This window comes from Ochotona princeps, chromosome 33 (assembly GCF_030435755.1).
Source record: "Ochotona princeps isolate mOchPri1 chromosome 33, mOchPri1.hap1, whole genome shotgun sequence".
Taxonomy (NCBI): domain Eukaryota; kingdom Metazoa; phylum Chordata; class Mammalia; order Lagomorpha; family Ochotonidae; genus Ochotona; species Ochotona princeps.
Genome location: NC_080864.1, coordinates 5,802,429 through 5,823,761, shown reverse-complemented (window position 1 = coordinate 5,823,761; position 21,333 = coordinate 5,802,429). Strand labels below are relative to the sequence as shown.

General features: G+C 58.0%; 2 protein-coding genes across 2 annotated transcripts in view; both read left to right on the top strand.

The window, feature by feature from the left end:
- Positions 1-2,721, top strand: part of LOC101526106 (heterogeneous nuclear ribonucleoprotein M) — a 31,049-nt gene extending 28,328 nt beyond the window's left edge. Inside the window, exon 17 of the mRNA XM_058657658.1 lies at positions 2,625-2,721. Within this exon, the coding sequence (XP_058513641.1) occupies positions 2,625-2,721 (97 nt within the window). The remainder of the gene's footprint in view (positions 1-2,624) is intronic.
- A 1,250-nt stretch (positions 2,722-3,971) lies between these two features.
- HNRNPM (heterogeneous nuclear ribonucleoprotein M) lies at positions 3,972-21,113 on the top strand. The gene is made up of 12 exons (XM_058658159.1): positions 3,972-4,065; positions 5,938-6,129; positions 6,772-6,925; positions 8,033-8,082; positions 8,494-8,554; positions 11,701-11,802; positions 12,483-12,527; positions 12,862-12,939; positions 17,412-17,465; positions 18,849-19,615; positions 20,018-20,069; positions 20,675-21,113. The coding sequence occupies exons 1-12, from the start codon at positions 4,000-4,002 to the stop codon at positions 20,836-20,838; spliced, it is 1,785 nt and encodes a 594-aa protein (XP_058514142.1). The 5' UTR covers positions 3,972-3,999; the 3' UTR covers positions 20,839-21,113.
- The last annotated feature ends 220 nt before the right edge of the window (positions 21,114-21,333 follow it).

Genomic DNA, 21,333 nt, shown 5'->3' with positions numbered 1-21,333 from the left:
CCTAAATAGTCCCAGCTCCCAGGGTTATGACAGGCCGAAGCCAGGAGCTGCTTTGCAGCCTCCCACGTGGGGGCAGGGGCCCAGGCAGTTGGCTTGGTCCTCTGCTCTGTATGTGGGGGGATTGGGAGTGTTTTCAGGCACGTTAGCAGGGAGCTGAATCAGAAGTGGAGCAGGCAGAACTTGAACTGGTGCTCCCCGTCCGTGCCCGGAGGCCCAGCGGCAGCGAGCCCGTGCGGGAGGCTCCCCTGCTGTGGACGGGACGCAAGGGTGGCTGGGCAGCTTCTCTCACTCGTCCTGCTGCCAAGTTTGCCATGTCTCGAGTTGTCTTTTCGATCAGAAACAAACGTCCCGATTGTAAGTGTGCCTGCGTTCTGCATAGAACCGGTCAGAAGCGAAGGATGTTTGGCAGCATGCCGTCCCCTACTGCAAACATCACAGGCTTCAGCACTTGGGAGCTCTCAGGAGAGCTTTGGCCCCCCCGCCCCGTCTCCCCTCTTCAGGGGGCAGTGTCTGTGTGTGTCAGGCTGGAAGAATAAATGGTGGCACACGATCAGATGCTTGTTGCGACACAGTGTGTTCCAGGGTGTGAAGCCACGTCGTTCCAGACCACGCACATGTTCTTGTCTGTCTTGCTTGTCTATCCTCATGACCTTCAGCGGTGGTGAGCGCTTCTTGGGGACACCATTGCAATGAACGTGGGTGATGACATTCGGCGTGAGCTGTCTCCAAGCCTCTGTTTCCCATCCCAGCATTTTCCTCTTGACAGCTGCCATGGGGTTTGTCTTAGCAGCTTCCTCTTGGGACTCCGTGGGTTCCATTGCTCTGTGGAAGGGGAGAGAGGGGCAGCCAGCAAGCGGGCACGTGCCAGTTCCTTGGTGAGGCTGCTGCTGTTGGCAGATTGTTGCCCGTGCCAGCTCTGATCGGCTCGGGCTCGTTGGTGAGAAGTGATCAGACTGGTTGGTTGACATGTTTTTCTTTCAGTCTTGCTGCTGGGTGTACTGATGGCAGAGCTGGGGCACCTCCACGGGCCGCTTCCCGTCGGGGAGTGGCCCTCAGCAGCTGGGGGCTTCTGGGTGCAGAGGGGAGTGTGGCGGATTGGTGCGGAGGCCTTGGGGACAGCACGCCTCACGCTGGAGCCCGAGGTGACGTCCAGGCAGCCCTTCGGAGGAAGGAAGAGAGGACATTTTTAAACGGGGTTTCTGGTGCGAGAGACGGCCGTTGGGTGCCAGCACTGGCCTGCTCCATGGAAAAACACTATTCCTAAACCAGGTATCTCATGAAAATGTGGACAAAAAGTTTGGTTTGGACTTGTTTTCTAGGTTGCAATAACAGCCTTTTGATTGAAGTACCTTGCTGGACACGGCTTAGACACTCTCCACCAGTGCTTGTGTCTTGACAACATAGTTCATCTGTTCCAAGCTAGCTATTAGGATGTCACTAGGTGGTGAGGTCGTCCACTGGGGGTCTCTTGTCAACCTCTGTGATACCAGGCATGTCCGTCGGAGTGGAGGCAAGGACTGTAGGGCCTTCAGTGGCTGCTGCTGTGGAAGTGGCTCCGAGTGCGGCCTTGGCGACTTTGCTTCTGTACAGATCTGATGAATCCAGTTTGTCCTCCCGGCCTTGGGCCGGGAGCAGCCCCAAGGTTGTCCCCGCTGGAGTACGCACCCCAAGGCTGAGGCTGCGGCAGCCCTCCCTGCTGCCGTCCCGTGCGGCTTTGCACTGAGTCTTCCTTTTGGTGCGAAGTGCAGGGGTTGGTTCTGGAACACCCGGGGAAGGGCGAGCAGGCAGGGCTGTAGACTGACTGCAGCGGGGGGCCTCTGGCCCGCAGCCCTGTGCGGGTCCTTTGATGTCCTTGAGCATGGCCGTTGGATTTGTGAAGCTAGCTTGGTAGTGTTTTCATTCTTCACATAAGCCTTTCCCTGCTGAATTAATGTCAAATTGTTCCAGTTGATGTTAAAGTCCGGACAGAGGAGTTGGACATGGGCAGGACTCGCCAAGGCCCTAAGTTGGGAGGATTTCCTCCTTGTCCTGAACCAGTGGAGGCATTCATGTGGCCCGAGTGGTCCTGGAGGAAGGAAAAAAAAAAAAAAAAAAAAGAAAAAAGAAAAAAGGACATCCGTGAACATTGCAGCCCTTTTTCTTTTTGACTTCTGCAGGCTTGAATGCTTTCTGAGGGTCTGTTTCCTGGCGCCATGTTCAAGTTCAGCAGCCACTGCGGTGGTGGTCTTGACGGAGTCTGACATCATGTCATGGTGGTCATGAATTGGCGATCCAAATCTTAAGGAAACTCTGCGGGCGTTTCCGCAGCCCCTCGGCTTCTTTCCTTTAGAGGCGACAAAACGCCTGTGTGTATGTGTGCGTGTGTTTGGACTGCTTCGTGCGGACCACACCCTAAAATTGAACTCGCTTGTGCCTGTCTCTGGAGAGGTTAGGGAGGCGGCGCGGCCACGGCTGGGCTCGATCCGAAGCACAGCGAGTCGCTGCCCTGCTCCTGTTGCCCTTCAAGTTTTCTTGCTGCCTCCGCGCACAGGGCTGGGAAGCGCCTCTTGGCTTTAAAATGGGGGATTGCAAGCTGGAGGCGCCCCACGAGGCTGACCCCGTCACCCCCGGTCCCTGGGCTCCAGCCCTCTGCGGCAGGAGCACCGGTCCGGCCCTGTCTTCCCCCAGGCCGAGCTGCCGGGCAGACTTGTTTCCTGGAGATTTGGATCGCCTGAGTCATGAAGGAGCCTTCGGGACAGGGGAGTCGCTCTGGAAATGTGTGGAAGCAGCTTGTGTGTGGTGGGAGGAGAACCTAGGAGCTCTTGCCTGCTTTACTGCACAGCTGTAATGCCTAGTCCGGCGGTTTAGGGAATATGGAGTGTTTCTGGGCTTGCAGAGGCTCCGTACACGGTTGCTGATGATTGTTCTAAATTCCCATTGTTTTCTTGGCTTTTCTCCCTTGGTGTATGTGTCGTCTGGAAACTGATTTGTAGTTGGTGAGGTAACGTACGTGGAGCTCTTAATGGACGCAGAAGGAAAGTCAAGGGTAAGTGTCTTGAGAGAATTTCTCCTGTGGATTTACTACATGACACAAAATGTAACCGTGGCTCAGGAAGGCGGCCAGAGCGCTCACGTTCCAGTAGCCGTGTTGGATTGTGGCCAGCACTCGAGCGGGGCGGGAGGGGGTTTGCCAGTGTGAGTCCCGCTTTTCCAAATGGCTGGCCCAAGAGCTGTTTGGGATTCTGTCTGGATGCCCAATTTGGATAACTGGGAATCAACAGTAGCCTTGTCTTCTTTGTTAACCGAGGAATTGGCTGTGTGTGAACTGTGCATGGAATTCTAGCGGTGGTATAATCAATGTAAAACGTGTGTTCTTGTCTAGACACTGTCACTCGTGGTGGTTTGCTGAATTTGAAAGTTGTGTGAACCAAAGCTTCTGCCAAGTTGCCTTTGTGCCAGTAAATTGTAAAGCAAGCATTCCAAAGCTTGAACGTTCCAAAATTGGCCTCGTAAGGTTTAGAGCAGTCCGGAGGGCGAGTCTTAATTTCTGGAAGGGATGGCTCTCAGAGGCGCACGCTCAGGAGCTGCTGGAGTCCAGAGGGCAGCAGAGCCACGGTTCTGTGTGATTTCCTGGAGATGCTGAGTTGCAGGCTGCTCACGCTGACGTGGGCTGTAGGGCAGGGCTGGCCATGTGTAGGCAGAGGAGGGCCAGGCGAGGTACCTCTCTCAGCCGCCCCTTGGAAGGGCTCATTGTGTAAGACCTGGAGACATGAATCGTAGTTTGGACGTGTTTGCGACCGTCATTGGCACTTACTTCTCTTTCTTTTCTTTTTTTTTTTTTCCCCCACCTTCCTCGCTCTTCTGCCTGGCCTGTGGCTTCCCCCGACCCCCGGAAGGGCTGCGCGTAAGTATTCGCGAGTTGCTTGCTGGCATTTGAGCCCTGGGCGCGCGCGGGGACCTGTTCTCACCCGTTTCCCTTTGCCTCTCCGTAGTGTTGTGGAGTTCAAGCTGGAAGAGAGCATGAAAAAAGCCGCCGAAGTCCTAAACAAGCATAGTCTGAGCGGACGGCCGCTGAAGGTCAAGGAAGTAAGCTGGGGGCTCCCTCCGGCGCCGCGCCCACCGTCCCCCGCGCCCCTGGTGCCTGGTCCATTCGACCGTTGAAAGGTAGAGCCTGGAGAGAGCTCTGTCTGCTGATCCACTCCGCACGTCTCTGCCAGGAGCCGGGAGCTCCATCCTGGCTGGCCCGTGCGGGCCTCCCTGGCACAGGAGCAGGGCGCTGGGTCAGCGTGGTGAGGCTGGCCACGTGGTGGGGTGCGGCTTTAAGCTGCCTTGTACGACACAGCAGCTTCCGTAGTTCCTGCTGACAGTGAGGACCAGGTGCTGCGCGTCCTGGCCGTGGGTCACAGACTTGAGCAGCCCCAGGTGCAAGAACCCAGGGAGTGCCAGGGCACTTGCCCGGTGACTGTGACATGGCCGCCTCAGGCCTCGGGGGCACTCGGACAGAGCCTGTGGTTTGAGCTGGTGTTAAGATTTATTTCTACTTGGAAGGCAGATTGACATAGAAAGAGGGACCAGAAAGATCTTCCGTTGGCTGCCTTTCTTCCCAAATGGCTGCCAGCGGCTGGAGCTGGGCCAGCTTGAAGCCAGGAGCCTGGAGCTTATTTCAGGTTTCCTGTGTGGGCGCAGGGGCTCAGGTCATTGGGACATTGTTTGCTGCTTTCCCAGGTGCACTCGCAGGGTGTTGGGATAGAGGGGGAACGGCTGGGACGTGAACCAGTGCCCATTTGGGACACTGACAGTGGAGTAGAGGCTTAACCTACTAGGCCACCATGCCAGCCCCAGAACTGAGGGACTGCACAGATGTGTCCGGGCCAAGTCCTCTTCTTGGCCCCTCTTTGCTCTGTCATCTTTTCTTTCTTTCTTTCTTTCTTTTTTTTAATTTAAAAAGATTTCTCTTGGTTTGAGAGACAGAGAGGGAGAGATACAGAGAAGCCTCTGCCCCTCATTCAGTCCTCCGGTGCCTGCCATGGCTGGGGCCGGGCCGGGCTGAGAGGGGGTGTCAGGAGCTCAGTCCGTAGCTTCTCACTGGGGACAGGGCCCCGAGTTGTTGGGCCCTCGTCGGCTGCCTCCCAGGCTCTGCATTAGCAGGAAGCTGGAGTCGGAGCTGGAGCCCAGAGCGGAAGCCAGGTACTCTGCTGTGGGCCGTGGGTGTCCTGGCCGCCACACGGGATGCCCACCCTGGGGTGGGGTGTGGTGTGAAGTGAGTTTGTTTTTGCTCAAATCCTCTTCGATCTCATCCAAACCAAATGCCTTTTTCTCCTCCCTGCGTGGGGAGAGGCTGTCTGCCGGGGAAGGCGGGGCGGGGTTCAGTGCTGGGGTGACCTTTGACCTCTTTCTGCCCCCCTCTTTCTTGGGGAGGAAGCTGGCTAGGCTGAACACTCGGAGAGGAGGGCCCCGAGGCTGGCCAGGGCAGGGACGGCCCAAGCTGTGTTGGGGGCTGAGCGCCACACCCCTGTCCCCGTGCAGTTGATCAGCTCCGAGCTGCCTGCACGGGGCCAGCACCTAACGCACTTGCAGCCGCTGGGGACCCAGGGGCATCTAGAACTGTGTTTCCGACTCCGGAAGAGTCTTTGGTGGGCTTTCTAGAAATTACCCGAGCCCATCGAGTTCTGCCAAAGCTGCAGAAGTTTCACTGCGGGATAGCCAGGTCTCCTCCGACTGATGGAGTTGAGCGGCGTGAGCAGTGCTACGTTGTCCACTCTGCTTCCTTCCCTGTTCTCTAACTGGGCTGCTCGCCGAGTCGGTTCACTCCATTCTCTCCCTTGCTGCCACACTGGTGACAGGCTTTGCGCACAGTCTCTCCATCTCCCGGCCTTTGAGGCCAGTGAGTGTTAGCGAGTGTGTGTTAGGTGCCCGCCCCCGGCTCAGTTCGATGTAACGGTTCTGTGCTTGTTCTAGGATCCTGATGGTGAGCATGCCAGGAGAGCAATGCAAAAGGTGACGGCTACGACTGGTGGGATGGGTATGGGACCTGGTGGCCCAGGAATGATTCCTATCCCACCCAGTATCCTAAATAATCCCAACATCCCAAATGAGATTATCCATGCATTGCAGGCCGGAAGACTCGGAAGCACAGTATTTGTAGCAAATGTAAGTAAACGGACACGTGGCCTGTGGTAGGAAATGAGAACCTGCAGGGATCTTGTCAGAGAGGACTGTACGAGTAATGCTGCCGTTGGAGAGGAGGGCTTCCTTGGGGGGCTGTGGTCGTCCTGACATCCTTGAGAGTCAGCCGCGGGCGGCCTTGGTTGGCGCCTTCCAGAGTCTCACGGGTGTGAGCCTGCGCAGTGCCTTGAGGGCCTTGTGGCTGAGCCCCTGTTCTCGGGGGGGGATTTGGCTCGCACAGTGGAGGTGCGGGGAAGCCGGGCTGGGCCAGAGAGCTGCTTCCCGGGGCATATGGATAAAGGGGAATGCGGACTGCATCCCCAGGGAGTGCGTTGTGCAAGAGAGGGGTGTGTGTAAGAGAGAGAGAGAGTGCTAAACAGCCAGCAGAAGCCTGCGGGTGCCTGGAAAGTGGGAGGAGAGGTCAGGCAGTGCGCATGCGGTGGTGGCAGGTGTCGGTCCTGTTTGAGAAGTTGTACAGTTGATGAGCGTTTGTGCCCGTCTCTCCCAAGGTTCGTTTCTGACCGGAGCCTGTCCGATTCATGTGTATGAAACTGCCTGACGTTGTCCGGTCAGATGTTTACATGAAGGTGTCTCCCCCCCCCCCCCCGCCCTCCTTCTCTCCATCAGCTGGATTATAAAGTTGGCTGGAAGAAACTGAAGGAAGTGTTTAGCATGGCCGGTGTGGTGGTCCGAGCCGACATCCTGGAGGACAAAGATGGGAAAAGTCGTGGCATTGGCACTGTGACTTTTGAGCAGTCGATCGAGGCCGTGCAAGCCATCTGTATCCTTCTCAGGGTTCCCCTCGGGCAGCACAGTGGTCCCCGAGCGCTGTGAGTGGCAGGTGTGTGTGAGCAAGAGGTGACCGAGCGGCGGCATCTCTCTCGGCTCCGAGGGGGCATGTTGCTGTGGGCTCCGGAGGCTCGTGGAGCTAGACTGCATACAGGAAAGGCTGGAGTAGAACGTGGGCACATGTGCCCAGCAATGAGGCTTTCTAGAGGGTTCTGACCGGAGGGAGATGGGCCTGTCCCTGCTGAGCCCACGCGTTCCTGGAGTGGAGAGTCCTTCAGTTCAGCGGCCCCCAGTGCTGGGGAGAGCGCTGGGTACCCCGCGTGGCTGGGACACCCAGCTCCTTGGGCACATGAGCGCCCTGCCCCTGCTCAGGAGGATGGTTGGGAAGACACTGCAGCAGGCTGAATGGAGCTTCCTGCCCAAGGCTGCAATTTGTTGCTTTTCCCTCCTTGGTCTTAGTGTTGCCGGCAGAAATGTGCTTGAATGTGTAGTGAAAAGTGTTCGTACTTGACCGCTTCCCTGCAGGGCTGGAGGCTGTCCAGCCTGTGGGCAGTGGAAGGCCTTGGAAAGGTTGTCTGGGCTGACCCTGCAAGGCAGCTAACTACAGGTGTGACTCGGAGTTCAACAGATCTGTTCCAGGCTGGTGTTTTTTTGAGACACAGCTTTCCGAGCAAAGACCAGAGATCCTGTATCTGCTGGCCCGTCCCTCAGGCAGCCACAGCAGTCAGAGCTGGGGCGGTCCAGGAGCCAAGGGCTTCCTCTGACTCTCCCCAAGTGCAGGAGCCCCAGAGAGCTGAGAGTCCTCCTCCATTGCTCTCCCAGGTCCCAAGCAGGGAGCTGGATTGGAAGTGGAGCAGCCGGGACATGGCTCAGCACCCACATGTGGGATGCTAGTGCCACAGCCCGCTGTGCCATGGTACTGGCCCACAAATGATGCCTAAGGGTCCAGACGGCCCTGGGCTGCCCGCCGGGCACTGGTAGCCGTGAGAGTGTTGCTTGACCTTCCCTGGCTTCTCTGCCTCTCTCTTCCTCCTCGCCCCTTGTTTTCTCTCACTGCGCATGTTTTCATTGCAAGAACTAGCCTTAATTATGATACCAGCTATGTTTAATGGCCAGCTGCTGTTTGATAGACCGATGCACGTGAAAATGGTAAGTTTGATAGGATCCCTCTGTCCGTGATGTCCCCACGTCTCATGAGAGCACGCTGAGCCACAGTGGCTGGCATCTCTCTGTATGAGTTAGTGTGTCGAGCCCGTTGGAGGCCGAAATAGCAGTGACTGCTGCCGGTGTGGGTGCTGGAGGCAGGGCCACACGATGGCTCTAGCTAGGCTGTGGCACACCCTCCAGGCCGTACCGAACCTCAGCAAGACTTGCACCCCATTTTCTCAGTATCATGAAATAGCATCAGCCCTGCTGCCCTTCACCTTGGCCCAGCATGCTGGGCTGCGGGGCGAGCGTCTGTGTAACCGGGCCCGCGCTGCTGGGAAGGGCGTGTTGCTTCCTTCGCTGTTGACCACAGGGCTGCAGCGGATACCAAGATATTTTTTCTTTGTCTTACAGGACGAGCGGGCCCTGCCAAAGGGAGATTTCTTCCCTCCGGAGCGTCCGCAACAGCTGCCACGTGAGTGTCAACGATGCTTGTGGCTGAGGGTTTGAATTGGAGCGGAGTTACGCAAAGCAAAGCCAGGGAACAGTTGGCACTTGTTATTATATCCGGATAAGCTCCAGTTCCCTTGGCCAGTTTTTGTTTATTTATTTATTTATTAGAGATTTATTTGTATTTTGTTAGAAAGTCAGAGAGGAGGAGGAGAGACAGGGAGGAAGATCTTCCATCCGCTGGTTTACTCCCCAAATGGCCACGACAGCTAGAGCTGAGCCAGTTGGAGCCAGGAGCTTCTTCTGGGTCTCCCAGGCGGGTGCAGGGTCCCACGGCTTTGGGCCGTCCTCGAAAGCTTTCCCAGGCCACAAGCAGGGAGCTGGATGGGAAGTGGAGCAGCCGGGACACCAACTGGCTAGCGCCGGGCCCAGCCCTTGACCAGTTTTTGTTGGTAGGTTTTATAGGGTGAGAAATGAGCACAGAGGGACTCGGTCTCTCCCTCTTCCTGTATCTTGACCTTGCAAATAAATGCATTTTCCCCATGGGTTTATTCATTTATTTGAAAGCTCTGGAGAGGGAAAGACGAGAGAGAAAGAATCCACCTGCAGATACATTCCCCAGATGGCTGCAGTGGCCGAGAGAGAGAGAGAGAGAGAGAGAGAGAGAGATTGATTGATTCACAATCTGGGGAACGTGCGGGTGATGTCGTGAGGTGGCTGCCATGTGTTGAAGGTACAGTTGGGCACTGGGGATGGGAGACACGGGAGCCGCCTGCCCTGAGCTTCCAGGAGGATGTTGGACTGTGTGCGCCAGCCTTGCCCTGCCAGTGTGCTCCCAGAGAATGAACTAGCTCTCCACACCGCGGCTCCGTGTCGGTGTCCGTACCGGCAGGACTCAGAGTAGCCGGGGAAACTGACGTGGCCAGCCGATGCGGGCGGCGGCGGCGGGGTGGGTTAAGAGGAGCAGAGAGCAAGGAATTGGAGGAATTGTTAGGAGGAAGCCACTTGGGAAACACAGCTGCAGGGCTCCAGCCAAGCCTGAGACTGGGTGCAAGTGTTAGCAGGATGGTTTGACCTAGGGGCCCCCGTCGGGCAGTGTTTCTGGGGTGTGGGAAGAAAGCAGCTCGTGACAGCGTGCTGCGGGTAGAGATGTGTCTTGGGGCAGTGTTTGGTTCATAGACGGTGCATGCTGGGGCAAAGGTGAGGCAGGTGTGGCTTGGGAGGGGTCGGGGTGCAGGGAGGGCTGCCTGAAGGCTGGTGGTGACAGGTGGGAGAGCTGAGTGCTGCAGCAGGGAGGACCCCACGCCGGCAGGGAGGACCCCACGCCAGCAGGAAGGAGGGACTGTGCAGTGGCAGTGGGTGCCCCAGCCCGGGCTCAGCAGCTTGCGGCAGGCCCTGCGGTGCGGGATGGGAGGAGAGACAGAGAGGAAGATCTTCCATCCGTAGACTCACTCCCCAAATGGCCACAATGGCTGGAGCTGAGCCAGACCAGAGCCAGGAGCTTCTGGGGTCTCCCAGGGTCCCAAGGCTTTGGGCCGTCCCTGACTGCTTTCAAACCAGGCCAAAGCAGGGAGCTGGAAGGGAAACAGTGTCGCCTAGACATGAAGCAGCACCCATACGGGATCCTGGTGTGTGCAAGGTGAGGACTTTTAGCCACTAGGCTACCACGCCGAGCCCATGCCAGGGACTTGAAGAGCAGGGAATAGGTCATCTGTTAAGAGAAGGACCATATTTCCGCATCCTGACACAGCTGTTTCTCAAGCACGTTGTCATGGAGATGATTTCCTGGGACACAAGCCTTCCTCCCCCACCTGTTTCCCCAGACCTGGGCCCAGGCCCTTGTTGGCTGTCTGGAGGGAGCAGCACAACCCAGGGTGCCTAGGTCCCCAAGCATAGTTCCCAGGGTTGACTTCAAAGCCTCCAGGCCTTTGGGGAGTGAGCAGCCTTGGTGATCCCTTGCTGTTGCTGTGCAGTTAAAAACAGGGATCTGTGTTTGAAAGGCAGAGTTACAGAGAGATCTTTCTGTCCCCTGTTCACGCCTCCAAATGGCTGCAACAACCAGAGCTGGGCTGATCTGAAGCTGGGAGCCAGGAGCTGCACCTGGGCCTCCCACGTGGGTGCAGGGGCCCAAGCACTTGGAGCCATCTGAAGTGGAGCAGCCAGGATTCGAACCCGCAGCCCTGTGGGCTGCCTGTGCTGCAGGCGGTGGCTTAGTGTGCTGGCCCCTGTGGCACGGCTTTTGTGGCGTGTGCCTTGCTGCAGTTTGTCCTCCCTCGCCTTCATCTTTGACTTCATGTTACTGGCCTGTGTTGCCCCAGAGCATCGTCCCTGGTGGAGTGGGGTGTGTTCTGGCCTGAGGCCGCAGGGCGTGGTGGTGAGGCTAGGCTGGTGTCACGGGTTGTGTGTGTGCAGTCCCGAGGGTGGGTTCATTGAACACGCAGTGGGCGGCTGTAGAGCATTGATTTGTTGATGGGAAGTTCTTGGGGCTACACAAGCACTGCTGCCTGATGCCCTGAGCCTCCGTGGGCTCTCAGGATTGTTTTTATATTTATTTCAAAGTCAGAGACCTTCCACGGGCCATCAGCAGGGAGCTGGATTGGAAGTGGGGCAGCCGGGATATGAACTGGCCCTCGTATGGCATGGCACTGTTGGCTGGTGGTGACTTAACCCACTGTGCCTCGGCACCCGCCCCCAGGGCTGCTGTTGTGTAGGTGGATGTGTTTAGCTGCCGTCGTGTACGTCCGTGTGTGTCACACACTTGAATCTGGTTGCACACGAGAGACGGTGCCTTGAAGTGGGAGAAGCACCGAATGACCCCGTGGGCCTGCGTGTACAGAGAAGGAGCTGGGGCGCCGGCGTATGGCAGCTGCAGCAGAGTCCAGGCAGGCGGCCTCTGCGGGCTAGGGTAATCTGTATTTCTTTGTAAACACTGTTTTATTTGAGTTTGTTTTTCATTTGAGAAAGTAGCGTTGGAGTTGTGCTAATTCACTCCTGGATACCCCCATAGTGGGGATACCCCTGGGGAGTGGTCCTGGCCGCTGGGCTCTGAAGCCAGGGCAGCTGCCAGCTGGGTGGCAAGATGGCCCGGGGCCTCCACTTGAGACCTGAAGCCGGGCACTCTGGTCACTCCTGCTCCCAGTCTACACTTCTGACACACTGTTTTCGTTCCAGATGGACTCGGTGGTATCGGCATGGGGTTGGGACCAGGAGGGCAGCCTATTGATGCCAATCACCTGAATAAAGGCATTGGCATGGGAAACCTCGGGCCTGCAGGTGAGAACCACGGGGCCCCTTCGGGGGAGGCGTGGAAGTTCATTCCAGGGAATGATTGGAACAATGTGGCCTTGAGCAGTGCCCGTGGAATAAAGGTTTAACTGATGTGGAAATCCCTCTCTGGTCATCTTCACTTCGCTTCCATAAGGCAGCGCTTTGTTGTTACCGAGTGGAATCTTGTTTTATGGAAAAGGCATTCTGTGTCCTTTCATGGGGTCTTCAGTGCGGCCTGCTGAGCTAAGATGCTAACGCCAGTTGGTGAAGGACAAGCCGGGGGTAGGTCTAGGCCAAGGCCACAGTGCCAGCCAGTGATAACAGCCGCAGGCCTCCTGACCTCAGGACCCAGCAGTGCTGCATGCCCGCTCCCAGTCCCCCTGGGCTCCCTGTAAGGGGCACAGGGGCAGCCTTGCGGGGCGACCGTCCACCTGGTGGGCTTCCCCAGGAAAGACTGGGCACTTCCTCAAGAAGCCAAGGGCTAGGTTACGGGCGAAAGGTGAACTGTGAAGTCCAAGCCTCGCTCTGGGTCCTGGGGCATCCCAGGCCGCTGCGGAGTGCGTTCCTGTGGCTCGGGCCTGCTCTCCTTTCTGTGGAATTTCCTGTGCTTTTGGAAGGTTCAGTGTTACTTGCTTTGACGTAATTTTAGTTTGCATTGATATATATATTTTTTTTCCCTTTTAAAGGAATAGGAATGGAAGGCATAGGATTTGGAATAAATAAAATGGGAGGTAAGAACTTTAAGCATGAAGTACTGGTACGGTGCCCTTGGGGTGTGGTCCTTCTGCCCCTCTGAGCCCTGCGTGAACTCCTCACCCTGGTTCCCGGGAGCTGTGCGTCTGGCACTGTCACCCTCTGGCCCGCTGTCGGCCATGTACTGGCTTCGGGCTCGCTTCTTCTCTCAGGGTGGATGACGTCAGCTTTCGTAGATGGTTTTGAAACCAGGGCGCCGGCCTTCTACCTTGCAAAGGCCTTGAGCTTGTGGAAAATGTGGCAGCTGCCCTGCTCAGCCTGCCGTGCCCTGCTGGGGCAATGCTGACGTTGGCGTGTGTTCCTCTCTTGCAGCCATGGAGGGCCCCTTCGGCGGTGGCATGGAAAACATGGGGCGCTTCGGATCTGGGGTGAACATGGGAAGGATCAACGGTAAGGCTCGGGTCTCCCTGCTGGTGCGAGGCCGCACGCAGGCTGACTTGGGGTTCACTGGTTACTTCTGCGCTTCCCTGCCGGCTCCCGGGGTTCTGAATCGCCTTGAACTTGTATCAGTAAAAACTGCAGTGTCTTTGAATTGTATCGTTGACACCATGCAGGTTTTATGGACTTGACTCTTCCAGCCCTGCCAGCCTTTTAGAGAGATTTGCTGATAATGCTAATTACGATGACAGCATGACAGCGTGTTTTGTTTAGGCCTTGCAAAAACAGCATGACCTGTAGGTACCAGAAACCCAGAGGCTCCGGGTGACTTGCCTGAGGCCCATGGCCGGTGCGTGGGGGTGCTTGCCTGGCTCCTGGTCCCGCTCAGTCCTTCCTCTTGGCCTAGCACAGCGGCAGCCGTGCGCCCCCTCTGGGAAGTCCTCCGTGTGCTGGCTAGCTCCGACCCCGACCTGTGGGAAGGCTGCTGCACACGCGCACTCTCCCGGGATGGGACGTCATCGGGCACTTGGGTTGACGGTTTGGGTGTTTTTGTTTTGTTTTGTTTTTTGCTGTTCTGTAATAATGTGCAGTGTGGAAATAGAACAGGCAGAAATCTTAACCAAAAAAAACCAAACTAACTCTCCAACTTGAAAGGCATTTCTTTGTGCTGGTGCCTAGGGAGCAGGCAGACAGTGTGTGTACTGACTTCTTGGTACACCTGACTCCAGAATGCATGGAAAGCCTTTCTGGGGGAGGGGGACAAGTGCCATTTAGATATTTACACCACCGTTTGTGGTCTGTGGGCAGGAGCTGGGCATTCAGCCCAGGATGGCCGTGAAGGGCCATGGGGACTCCCAGGCTTACCTGCAGCTCATGTGTGCTGACGGGTCTTGTCGCTGTCCCGTAGCGATGGACTCGGTGCACGGAGCCCATAATAACACGCGTGGACCCTGTTTATTAGTAGCATCAGACTTTATACACTGAGGGTCATACAGGATTAGGGTAGAGATACTTAGTCCATCAACAAAACCATCAACTGTTTCTATGCCTTTGGAAGTCCTTTTCTCTTATATATTACTTCCCACTCAACTGTTCTTATACAAATGACATCTCATCAGGTATACAAAAGGTAGCCATTCAGTTGTTCTCATGGAAAGGATATCCATTCAGTTGTTTATCATACAAATATTATCCAGTCAGCTGTAATCCTGTGCTCACTGACCTCCTAGGGTCACAATGTCCTCTGGTGAGGATGCTCGCAGAGGGGAGCCAGAGGCAGGCTGAGGTTGCTGTGAGAACTGGCTGAGCTGGGCCACTCAGTCCTTGGGCAGGGATGCGTGTGGGGGCCAGCAGGCTAGGGCTTAGGCCTGACGACAGAGTCAGCCTGCATTCCCCGTGGAGAAGCAGAGTTGGAGTGTGCCTTCCGACTGCCATGTGCTTGCACCTGCTTGGCCAGCGGCTTCCTCCCACCTGAGTGGTGTGCTGGGATCGGGGGTGGGGTGACCTCAGGAGCCCTTGGGTGCCAGGTTCACACTGCAGAGTCTACGAAGCTGACTTTAAACTCTACTAGGCCGAGCTTGAGAGAGTGAGCAAGCTGTCATCCGCTGTCTGACTTCCCGAATGCCCACAGCAGCTAGGAGCCAGGAACTCAATCCCGGTCTCCCCGTGAGAGGCAGGAGGTAGCGGGAAGCTGCAGGTAGAAGCGGAGCTGGCGGTTGAAACTCGGCGCTCGCATACGCATGCCAGCCCGCCAAGCCACTAATGTTGGAAAATGAGATTTACAGAGAGAGAAGGAGCTAGAGAAAGATCTTCCATCTGCTGTCACTCCCCAAGGCCACAACAGCCAGGGGCTGCTTCCAGGTCTCCCACCCCGGTGCAGGGTCCCAAGGCTTTGAGCCGTCCTCTGCTGCTTCCCCAGGCTAGGGAAGTGGAGCACTCAGGATAAGAACTGGCATCCACATGGGATCCCAGTACTTGGGACGCGAGGATTTAGCCACTGAGCCATTGTGCTGGGCCCAGCCACAGGCTCTTATGACAGTTGGCTGTCCTAAAGTGTCTGTTGGAGTCGGAGGTGCAAACGCTAGGTTGGCTCTTTACGTATGAAGAGTTCATTGTTTTTATTTGAAAGGCAGAGTGGTGGAGAGGTCTTTTATCCTCTGACCTACTCCAGATAACTGCAATGGCCAGAGTCTGGCTGGTCTGGAGCCAGGAGCCAGGAGCTGTATCCATGTCTCCCATGTGGGTGCAGGGGCCCCCACGCTTGCACCATCTGCTGCTGCTTTCCCAGGATTGGCAGGGGGTTCAAGTGGAAGTAGAACAGCTGGCTCTCAAACTGCTGTCCACACGGGCTGCTGATGGAGGCTCCGCCTGAGCGGGCACAGTGCCAGCCCCTGCGTGTTTATTCCTTTTGAAAGGGTTACTAGAGAGAAGTAGAGACAGATCCTCCGTCCTTTGGTTGGTCACGCTGAATCCAGAAGCTTCATGGGTCTCCCATGCGGCGGCAGAGTTCCAAGCACTGGGCTATCCCTTGCTGCTTTTGCTAGGCCCCAAGTGGGAGCTGGATTGGAAGTGGAACAGCCAGCAAACAAGCTCACCCCTTTGGGATGCTGGTTATTGGTTGGAGAGAGGCCGGACTTGCACTCATGCATTGCTTCTCTGCAGATGGCTGCAGCGAGCGGGGCTGCCAGGAGGCAGGGCTGCTTGTCATTTCCTCTGCGTGCAGGGTCCCGAGGGCTTGGGCCGCCCTCTTCTGCTTTCCCAGAGCAGTAGCAGGGGAGCGGGATTGGAAGTGGAGCAGCAGCTGGGACTTGAACTTGCAGCCGTCTGGATGCCAGTAGTACAGAGCCCTAACTCTCTGCCACAGTGCCGGCCCAGTAAACTGATTTTAAATCAGAGTGTCTGGCCGACTTGGTTATAAAATGTAATCTTGACTGTGGAGATGCGCGCACACAGCCCCTTCTGTGAGGAGCGTGGGGTCTCCCGATTCTCGCTCAGGTAGATGAGCTCCGAGGCTTTGGGCCCCTCGGTTCTGTTGTAGCCCCTCGAGCCGGGGACCCCTGCCGCCCCCGTTCAGGCTTGCACAGGTGTGAGTCCAACAGCTGGCGCTCTGCCCACCTGAGTCCTCCAGGACTGCTCACCACCATCGCCAGAGCTCCTGGTAGTTGGGGATGCCCTCTTGCCCTCCCCTCCGTGGACCTGGCCCTCGTGGCACGGCTGCCCACGCTGTCTGGCCTCTCAGGACATGAGAGGAGGGGTCCCGGGGATCCCCTGTGCTGTGGTGCCAGCCCTGGTCTCTGGTCTCCTAGTTTAATTTCAGGTTGTTTTAGAGTTCGGGGGTGTTACATGCCTGTGTGTAACTAAATTGTTGCAAGTCTCCTATCGCCAGGACTGGCTTCATTGTTGTGTCACAAATACTAGTTTGTGGGTGTCTGATGAACACGTGTGTGTTTGGGAGGTGTTCATCTCACACCTTTGATGGCCCACCCACCTTGTCCGCGGAGCAGGATGTGGGCTTCCCACCTGTGAGAGCAGCTGCTGTGGCCACGGGGGACTGTGTGCCCTGGCCTGCAGGTGCCGTGGATTGTTCCCACGGCAGGTCGGTCCCCCTGCCGGGATCTGGGATCTCTGTCCTGGCTCCCTGTGCTGCCTGAGGTCAGATGGAGGTAGCAGAATGCGCTGCCTCCCAGTGTCACGGTTGGGTTTGCAGGGGCTGCCTGGAGTGTTTGAAGACTTAGGCGGAGTGACAGACATGTCTTCCATCGGCCGGGGCAGGTGGCAGCCAGGAACCAAGAGCTCTCCGGGTCTCCCCACGTGGGCAGCCACTGGGGGTAGTACAGTGGGGAGCTGCGGCTGGGTCTGTGAGCGCCTCCCCCGCCGTGGTGGGCCGTCTCTCGGGCCCAGAGCCGTGCAGTGCCCGAGGTAGCACAGCCATAGCACAGGCTGAGTCAGCACAGCCGTGTTTTGTGCTTCAGGGACGAGGGGAGATCTGCCGTCCATGACCTTGAGGGACCTGGTGTGTCCCAGAAGACAGTCCTGAGAGAGGCCCAGGATGGCACCCCGGGGAGGTGGCGCGTCTCAGGCCCATACCACAGCCTGGTGGACATGTGTGTGCCAGTGGGACTGGCTGTTCCCCAGTGCACTGGGCCAGCTGGCGGGTCGGGGGTGGCCAAGGTGGGCCCGCTAGGTGGGCCTCAGCGCTGCGCTCTCTGCTTGCTCTGGCTTGGACTGACATGCCGCGTGGGGCCTCCAGCACCTGCTGTCGCAGCTGACCTGCCAGCCTGGGCCCCAGGCCCTGGAGCTACGTGGGACCCTAACCTGCTGTGCCCCCACGTCAAGGAAAAACCACCTTGTCTCTGCATCTCTCCAGCCTTTTTTCCCTGCTGTAAATGATTGATCAGTAGTATTGCTACTCTGGAATCTGTGATGAGCGTTTTCTGTTACCATAGCAAAGTTGGCTAATTTTTGTTTTCTCCTGATTTCCTTAGAAATCCTAAGTAATGCTCTGAAGAGAGGAGAGATCATTGCAAAGCAGGGAGGAGGTAGGAACCCTAGCCTGCCTGTGAGGCAGGCTGCCCCTGCTGTGCACCTGCTCCGGGACCCCACCTGCCCCCAGCTGTGTGGCCTGTGGCACGCTGGTGAACCTCTCTGTGCCCACGCTGCTCTGAACAGTGGGCTGGACCAGCACCTGCCTCACAGGGCTGTTGGTGAAGAGGCAGGGAGCTGCCGCTGACAGCTTGATTGCGTGCGAGTGTTGGCTGCTGGGGCTGCGAGACACGTGTGACTGGGGGTCCCGGGGGTCCCAAAGGCAGATTCCGCGTTGTTCCCTTGTGGGGGAGCTGGAAGCACGCCACCCGGTTCCCAGCAGGTGCTCCTCCAGATGGCGCCCAGTCCACATTGTAAACTTCGGGGAAAGCACAAAGCCAGTGCCCGCTGCCTGGGGCTTCCTGCTGCAAAGCTCTGTGCCACAAGCCCCTTTGTGGGCACTCATGGTCCTTTGGCCTCCTGGCCAAGTGCCCCAGCCTTTCCCTGGGGCACATTGGCTCTATTGCTGTGGTGGGCGGCTGCAAGAGCCCACAGAGACCTCGGCACGTGTCTCTGGTGCAGTTGGACGGGCCGCCGCCCTTGTCCTCGTTGTATGCTGAAGGCGTATGTGGAGTGTCCAGTGCCTAGACACTCGTCCTCGCAGGGCTGTCCTTGAAGTTGGGTACATTTTTGCCATTTGGCCTGCTGCTCTTCAGCTGAGAATTTGGCCCGGCGGAGTCCCGTGGCTAGGGAAAGGTCACCCGGCTGGGCTGCTCAGAGGCGGCCGGTGGCACTCTGTATGTGGGCGATGCTGGGTGTGGAGTGGCCGCCAGGCACCGAGGACAGGGCTATGCGTGCTGCCAGCTGGCCCCAGGCTGCTGTCCCAACCTGCCCTGAGGGCCTTCTGGAGCCAGTTAGGTTGTGTGCAGGTGGCTGGCGGGGAGTCGGGCCCCGGAAGTGGCTGGCAGTGTGTTGGCGATTGTGTGCTTCCTGCATCTGTGTCTCATCACGTGGCTTGCAAACTCTCTTGGCTGTGCCTGGGGCTGCTGAGGAGAGGCAGGCCCATTTGTCTCCTCACAGTGCTGTCCCTGATGCTGGATGGCCATTGAGCGTGGGCGTCTCTATGGTTTCCATCCCTAGAGCTGGAAAGGCCACAGAGGTCTCAGATCTGGGCGTGATGAACATGTCAGCCGGGCTGTGGGCAGAGTGTGGCAAGGCCCCTGTGCCTGCGTCGCCTGCCCCGCTTTGACAGCAGCCAGCGTTGGAGGGCTGTTGGCGGTGAATTGAAGGGTGTGCTCAGTGCTCTGTGGATGCTGTGTGCTGCGGTGCCTGAGTGCAGGGTTGGTGTGCACATCGCTGCCCAGTCCCTGACACCTGCTTCCATTTTGTGTCTGTTCTAGGTGGAGGTGGAGGCAGTGTCCCGGGCATCGAAAGAATGGGCCCCGGCATTGACCGCATCGGGGGTGCTGGCATGGAGCGCATGGGCGCAGGCCTGGGCCACGGCATGGATCGTGTGGGCTCCGAGATTGAGCGCATGGGCCTAGTCATGGACCGCATGGGCTCCGTGGACCGCATGGGCTCCGGCATCGAACGCATGGGCCCCTTGGGCCTCGATCACATGGCCTCCAGCATCGAACGCATGGGCCAGACCATGGAGCGCATCGGCTCTGGCGTGGAGCGCATGGGCGCCGGCATGGGCTTCGGCCTGGAGCGCATGGCCGCACCCATTGACCGTGTGGGCCAGACCATTGAGCGTATGGGCTCAGGCGTGGAGCGCATGGGCCTGAGCATGGAGCGCATGGTGCCCGCGGGCATGGGGGCCGGTCTGGAGCGCATGGGCCCCGTGATGGATCGCATGGCCACCGGCCTGGAGCGCATGGGCACCAACAGCCTGGAGCGCATGGGCCTGGAGCGCATGGGCGCCAACAGCCTGGAGCGCATGGGCCTGGAGCGCATGGGCGCCAACAGCCTGGAGCGCATGGGCCCAGCCCTGGGCGCTGGCATCGAGCGCATGGGCCTGGCCATGGGTGGCGGTGGCGGTGCCAGTTTTGACCGCGCCATTGAGATGGAGCGTGGCAACTTTGGCGGAAGCTTCGCAGGCTCCTTTGGCGCTGGAGGCCACGCCCCTGGGGTGGCCAGGAAGGCCTGCCAGATCTTTGTCAGAAATGTGAGTCGCTTTGAGGGGCTCGTCGGGGGTGAGCGGTGCAGGCCCAGGGACGGAGTGTTGGGATTCGAGGGTGGATGCTGCCCCCCGGAAGGGGAGTGGGTGATGAGGAGAGCTGGCCTCGTCGCTGGAGATGGGGACGTGGGGGAGGAGTGTGGGAGCGCAGGGCACTCAGCAGCTGACTGGGTCCTGGTGCTGGACTTCTCCGGGGAGCTGCCCAGGCACTTCCTGCTTGGCTGCCCTGCAAGGTGCCTGTTTGGGCACGGCAGTTGGGCATGGCTCCGTGGTCCTGTGAGCTCAGGGCAGGCCCCCCGCCATAGGCTTGTGTCAGTCCCCTTGACGCGGTGTGGGCTGTGTTTGCCGTGTGTCACACTGGGTCTGCATCGGTCTCCCCTCTCCCCTCAGCTCCCGTTTGATTTCACCTGGAAGATGCTAAAGGACAAGTTCAATGAATGCGGTAAGTGGAGGGCCAGCTCGCACGACTGCCCCCGTCGTGCTGCCTGGCCGAGCTCAGCTGTGTGCACAGAGCTGCCTTTGACTGGGGAACACCGCCCACCCCTTTTCAAGGGCCAGATTCCCAAGCCTCTTGAAGACTTGGCCCCATCTCCGAGCTAGCTGCAGCCGCCTGTATCCCGGGAGGCCTGGCCCTCGCCTGCTGCTGTGTGCTAGGCCCACCAGGGCCCTGCGTTGCAGGCCCGTTTCCCGCATGCCGGGCACCCACCTGGGCGTCTAGCCCAGGATTTGTGCAGGCCTGCCCGGGGCAGTGCAGGTCTCTGTGTGGGTGTCGGCTTGGGAATGGAGAGGTGTTGAATCGTAAACAGACCGCGAGGTTTTGTCCATTGACGTCACACCGCCCCGTGGTAGTTGAAGTCACAGGAAGGCTGCGCACAGGGCATGATGGGACCCATGTGCTGGTGGCGAGGGTCCCTCGGGGCTGGTCCCCAGCACCATGCACTGTCCCTTTGGAAGCTGTCAGCCGGAGGCCAGCAGAGCAGGTGGTTAGCCTCTGGGCAGCCTGGGCTTGCGTGAGCCTCACGCATGGTCGCTCCCTCCCTGCCCCAGGCCACGTGCTGTATGCCGACATCAAGATGGAGAACGGCAAGTCCAAGGGCTGCGGCGTGGTCAAGTTCGAGTCTCCGGAGGTGGCCGAGCGAGCCTGCCGGATGATGAACGGCATGAAGCTGAGCGGCCGTGAGATTGATGTGCGGATTGACCGGAACGCCTGAGCGCCTGCGCGCCTGCCTTCCGACACGCCGACACCAGACCTCCTCCGAATTTGTATTTTTTCTTGTTAACAATTTTAATTTGTTGGCTGGATGTATAAAAGAAGTTTAAGAAATTCAGTGGCTTTTTTTGGGGTAATTTGAATTACTTTTATAATGACTGGGGTTCCATTCGACTGTTTGCATTGAGATTGCAATGTGTGCAGTTTGTTTTTTTTGTAGTTGTGGCAGCTTGTTGACATCGATAAGACTTTGATAATAAATACAGGTTCCTGAAAGCACCTGCCTGCCGCGTTGTGTTGAGGTGGCCCGGGGCGCAGGAGCTGCCCGCTGTGCCCCCTGCCACACGGCTTGGCGGTGCCCAGCTCGGCATGTCCATGCTAACCTGGAGCCAGCCACTTGCCCGCCACCCAGCTCGCCCATGTGCCTGTGCCCCCACTGCATGCCAGTCTGGAGGGAAAGAAAACGCAACATCGGGGTGCCGGAGAGAGGTGCTTT

Coding starts and splice junctions, on each gene's coding strand:
- HNRNPM (XM_058658159.1), top strand. CDS start 4,000: ATGAAAAAAGCCGCCGAAGTCCTAAACAAGCATAGTCTGAGCGGACGG. Junction 4,066..5,937: donor GGCCGCTGAAGGTCAAGGAA/GTAAGCTGGGGG, acceptor TGCTTGTTCTAG/GATCCTGATGGTGAGCATGC. Junction 6,926..8,032: donor CGAGGCCGTGCAAGCCATCT/GTATCCTTCTCA, acceptor TTATGATACCAG/CTATGTTTAATGGCCAGCTG.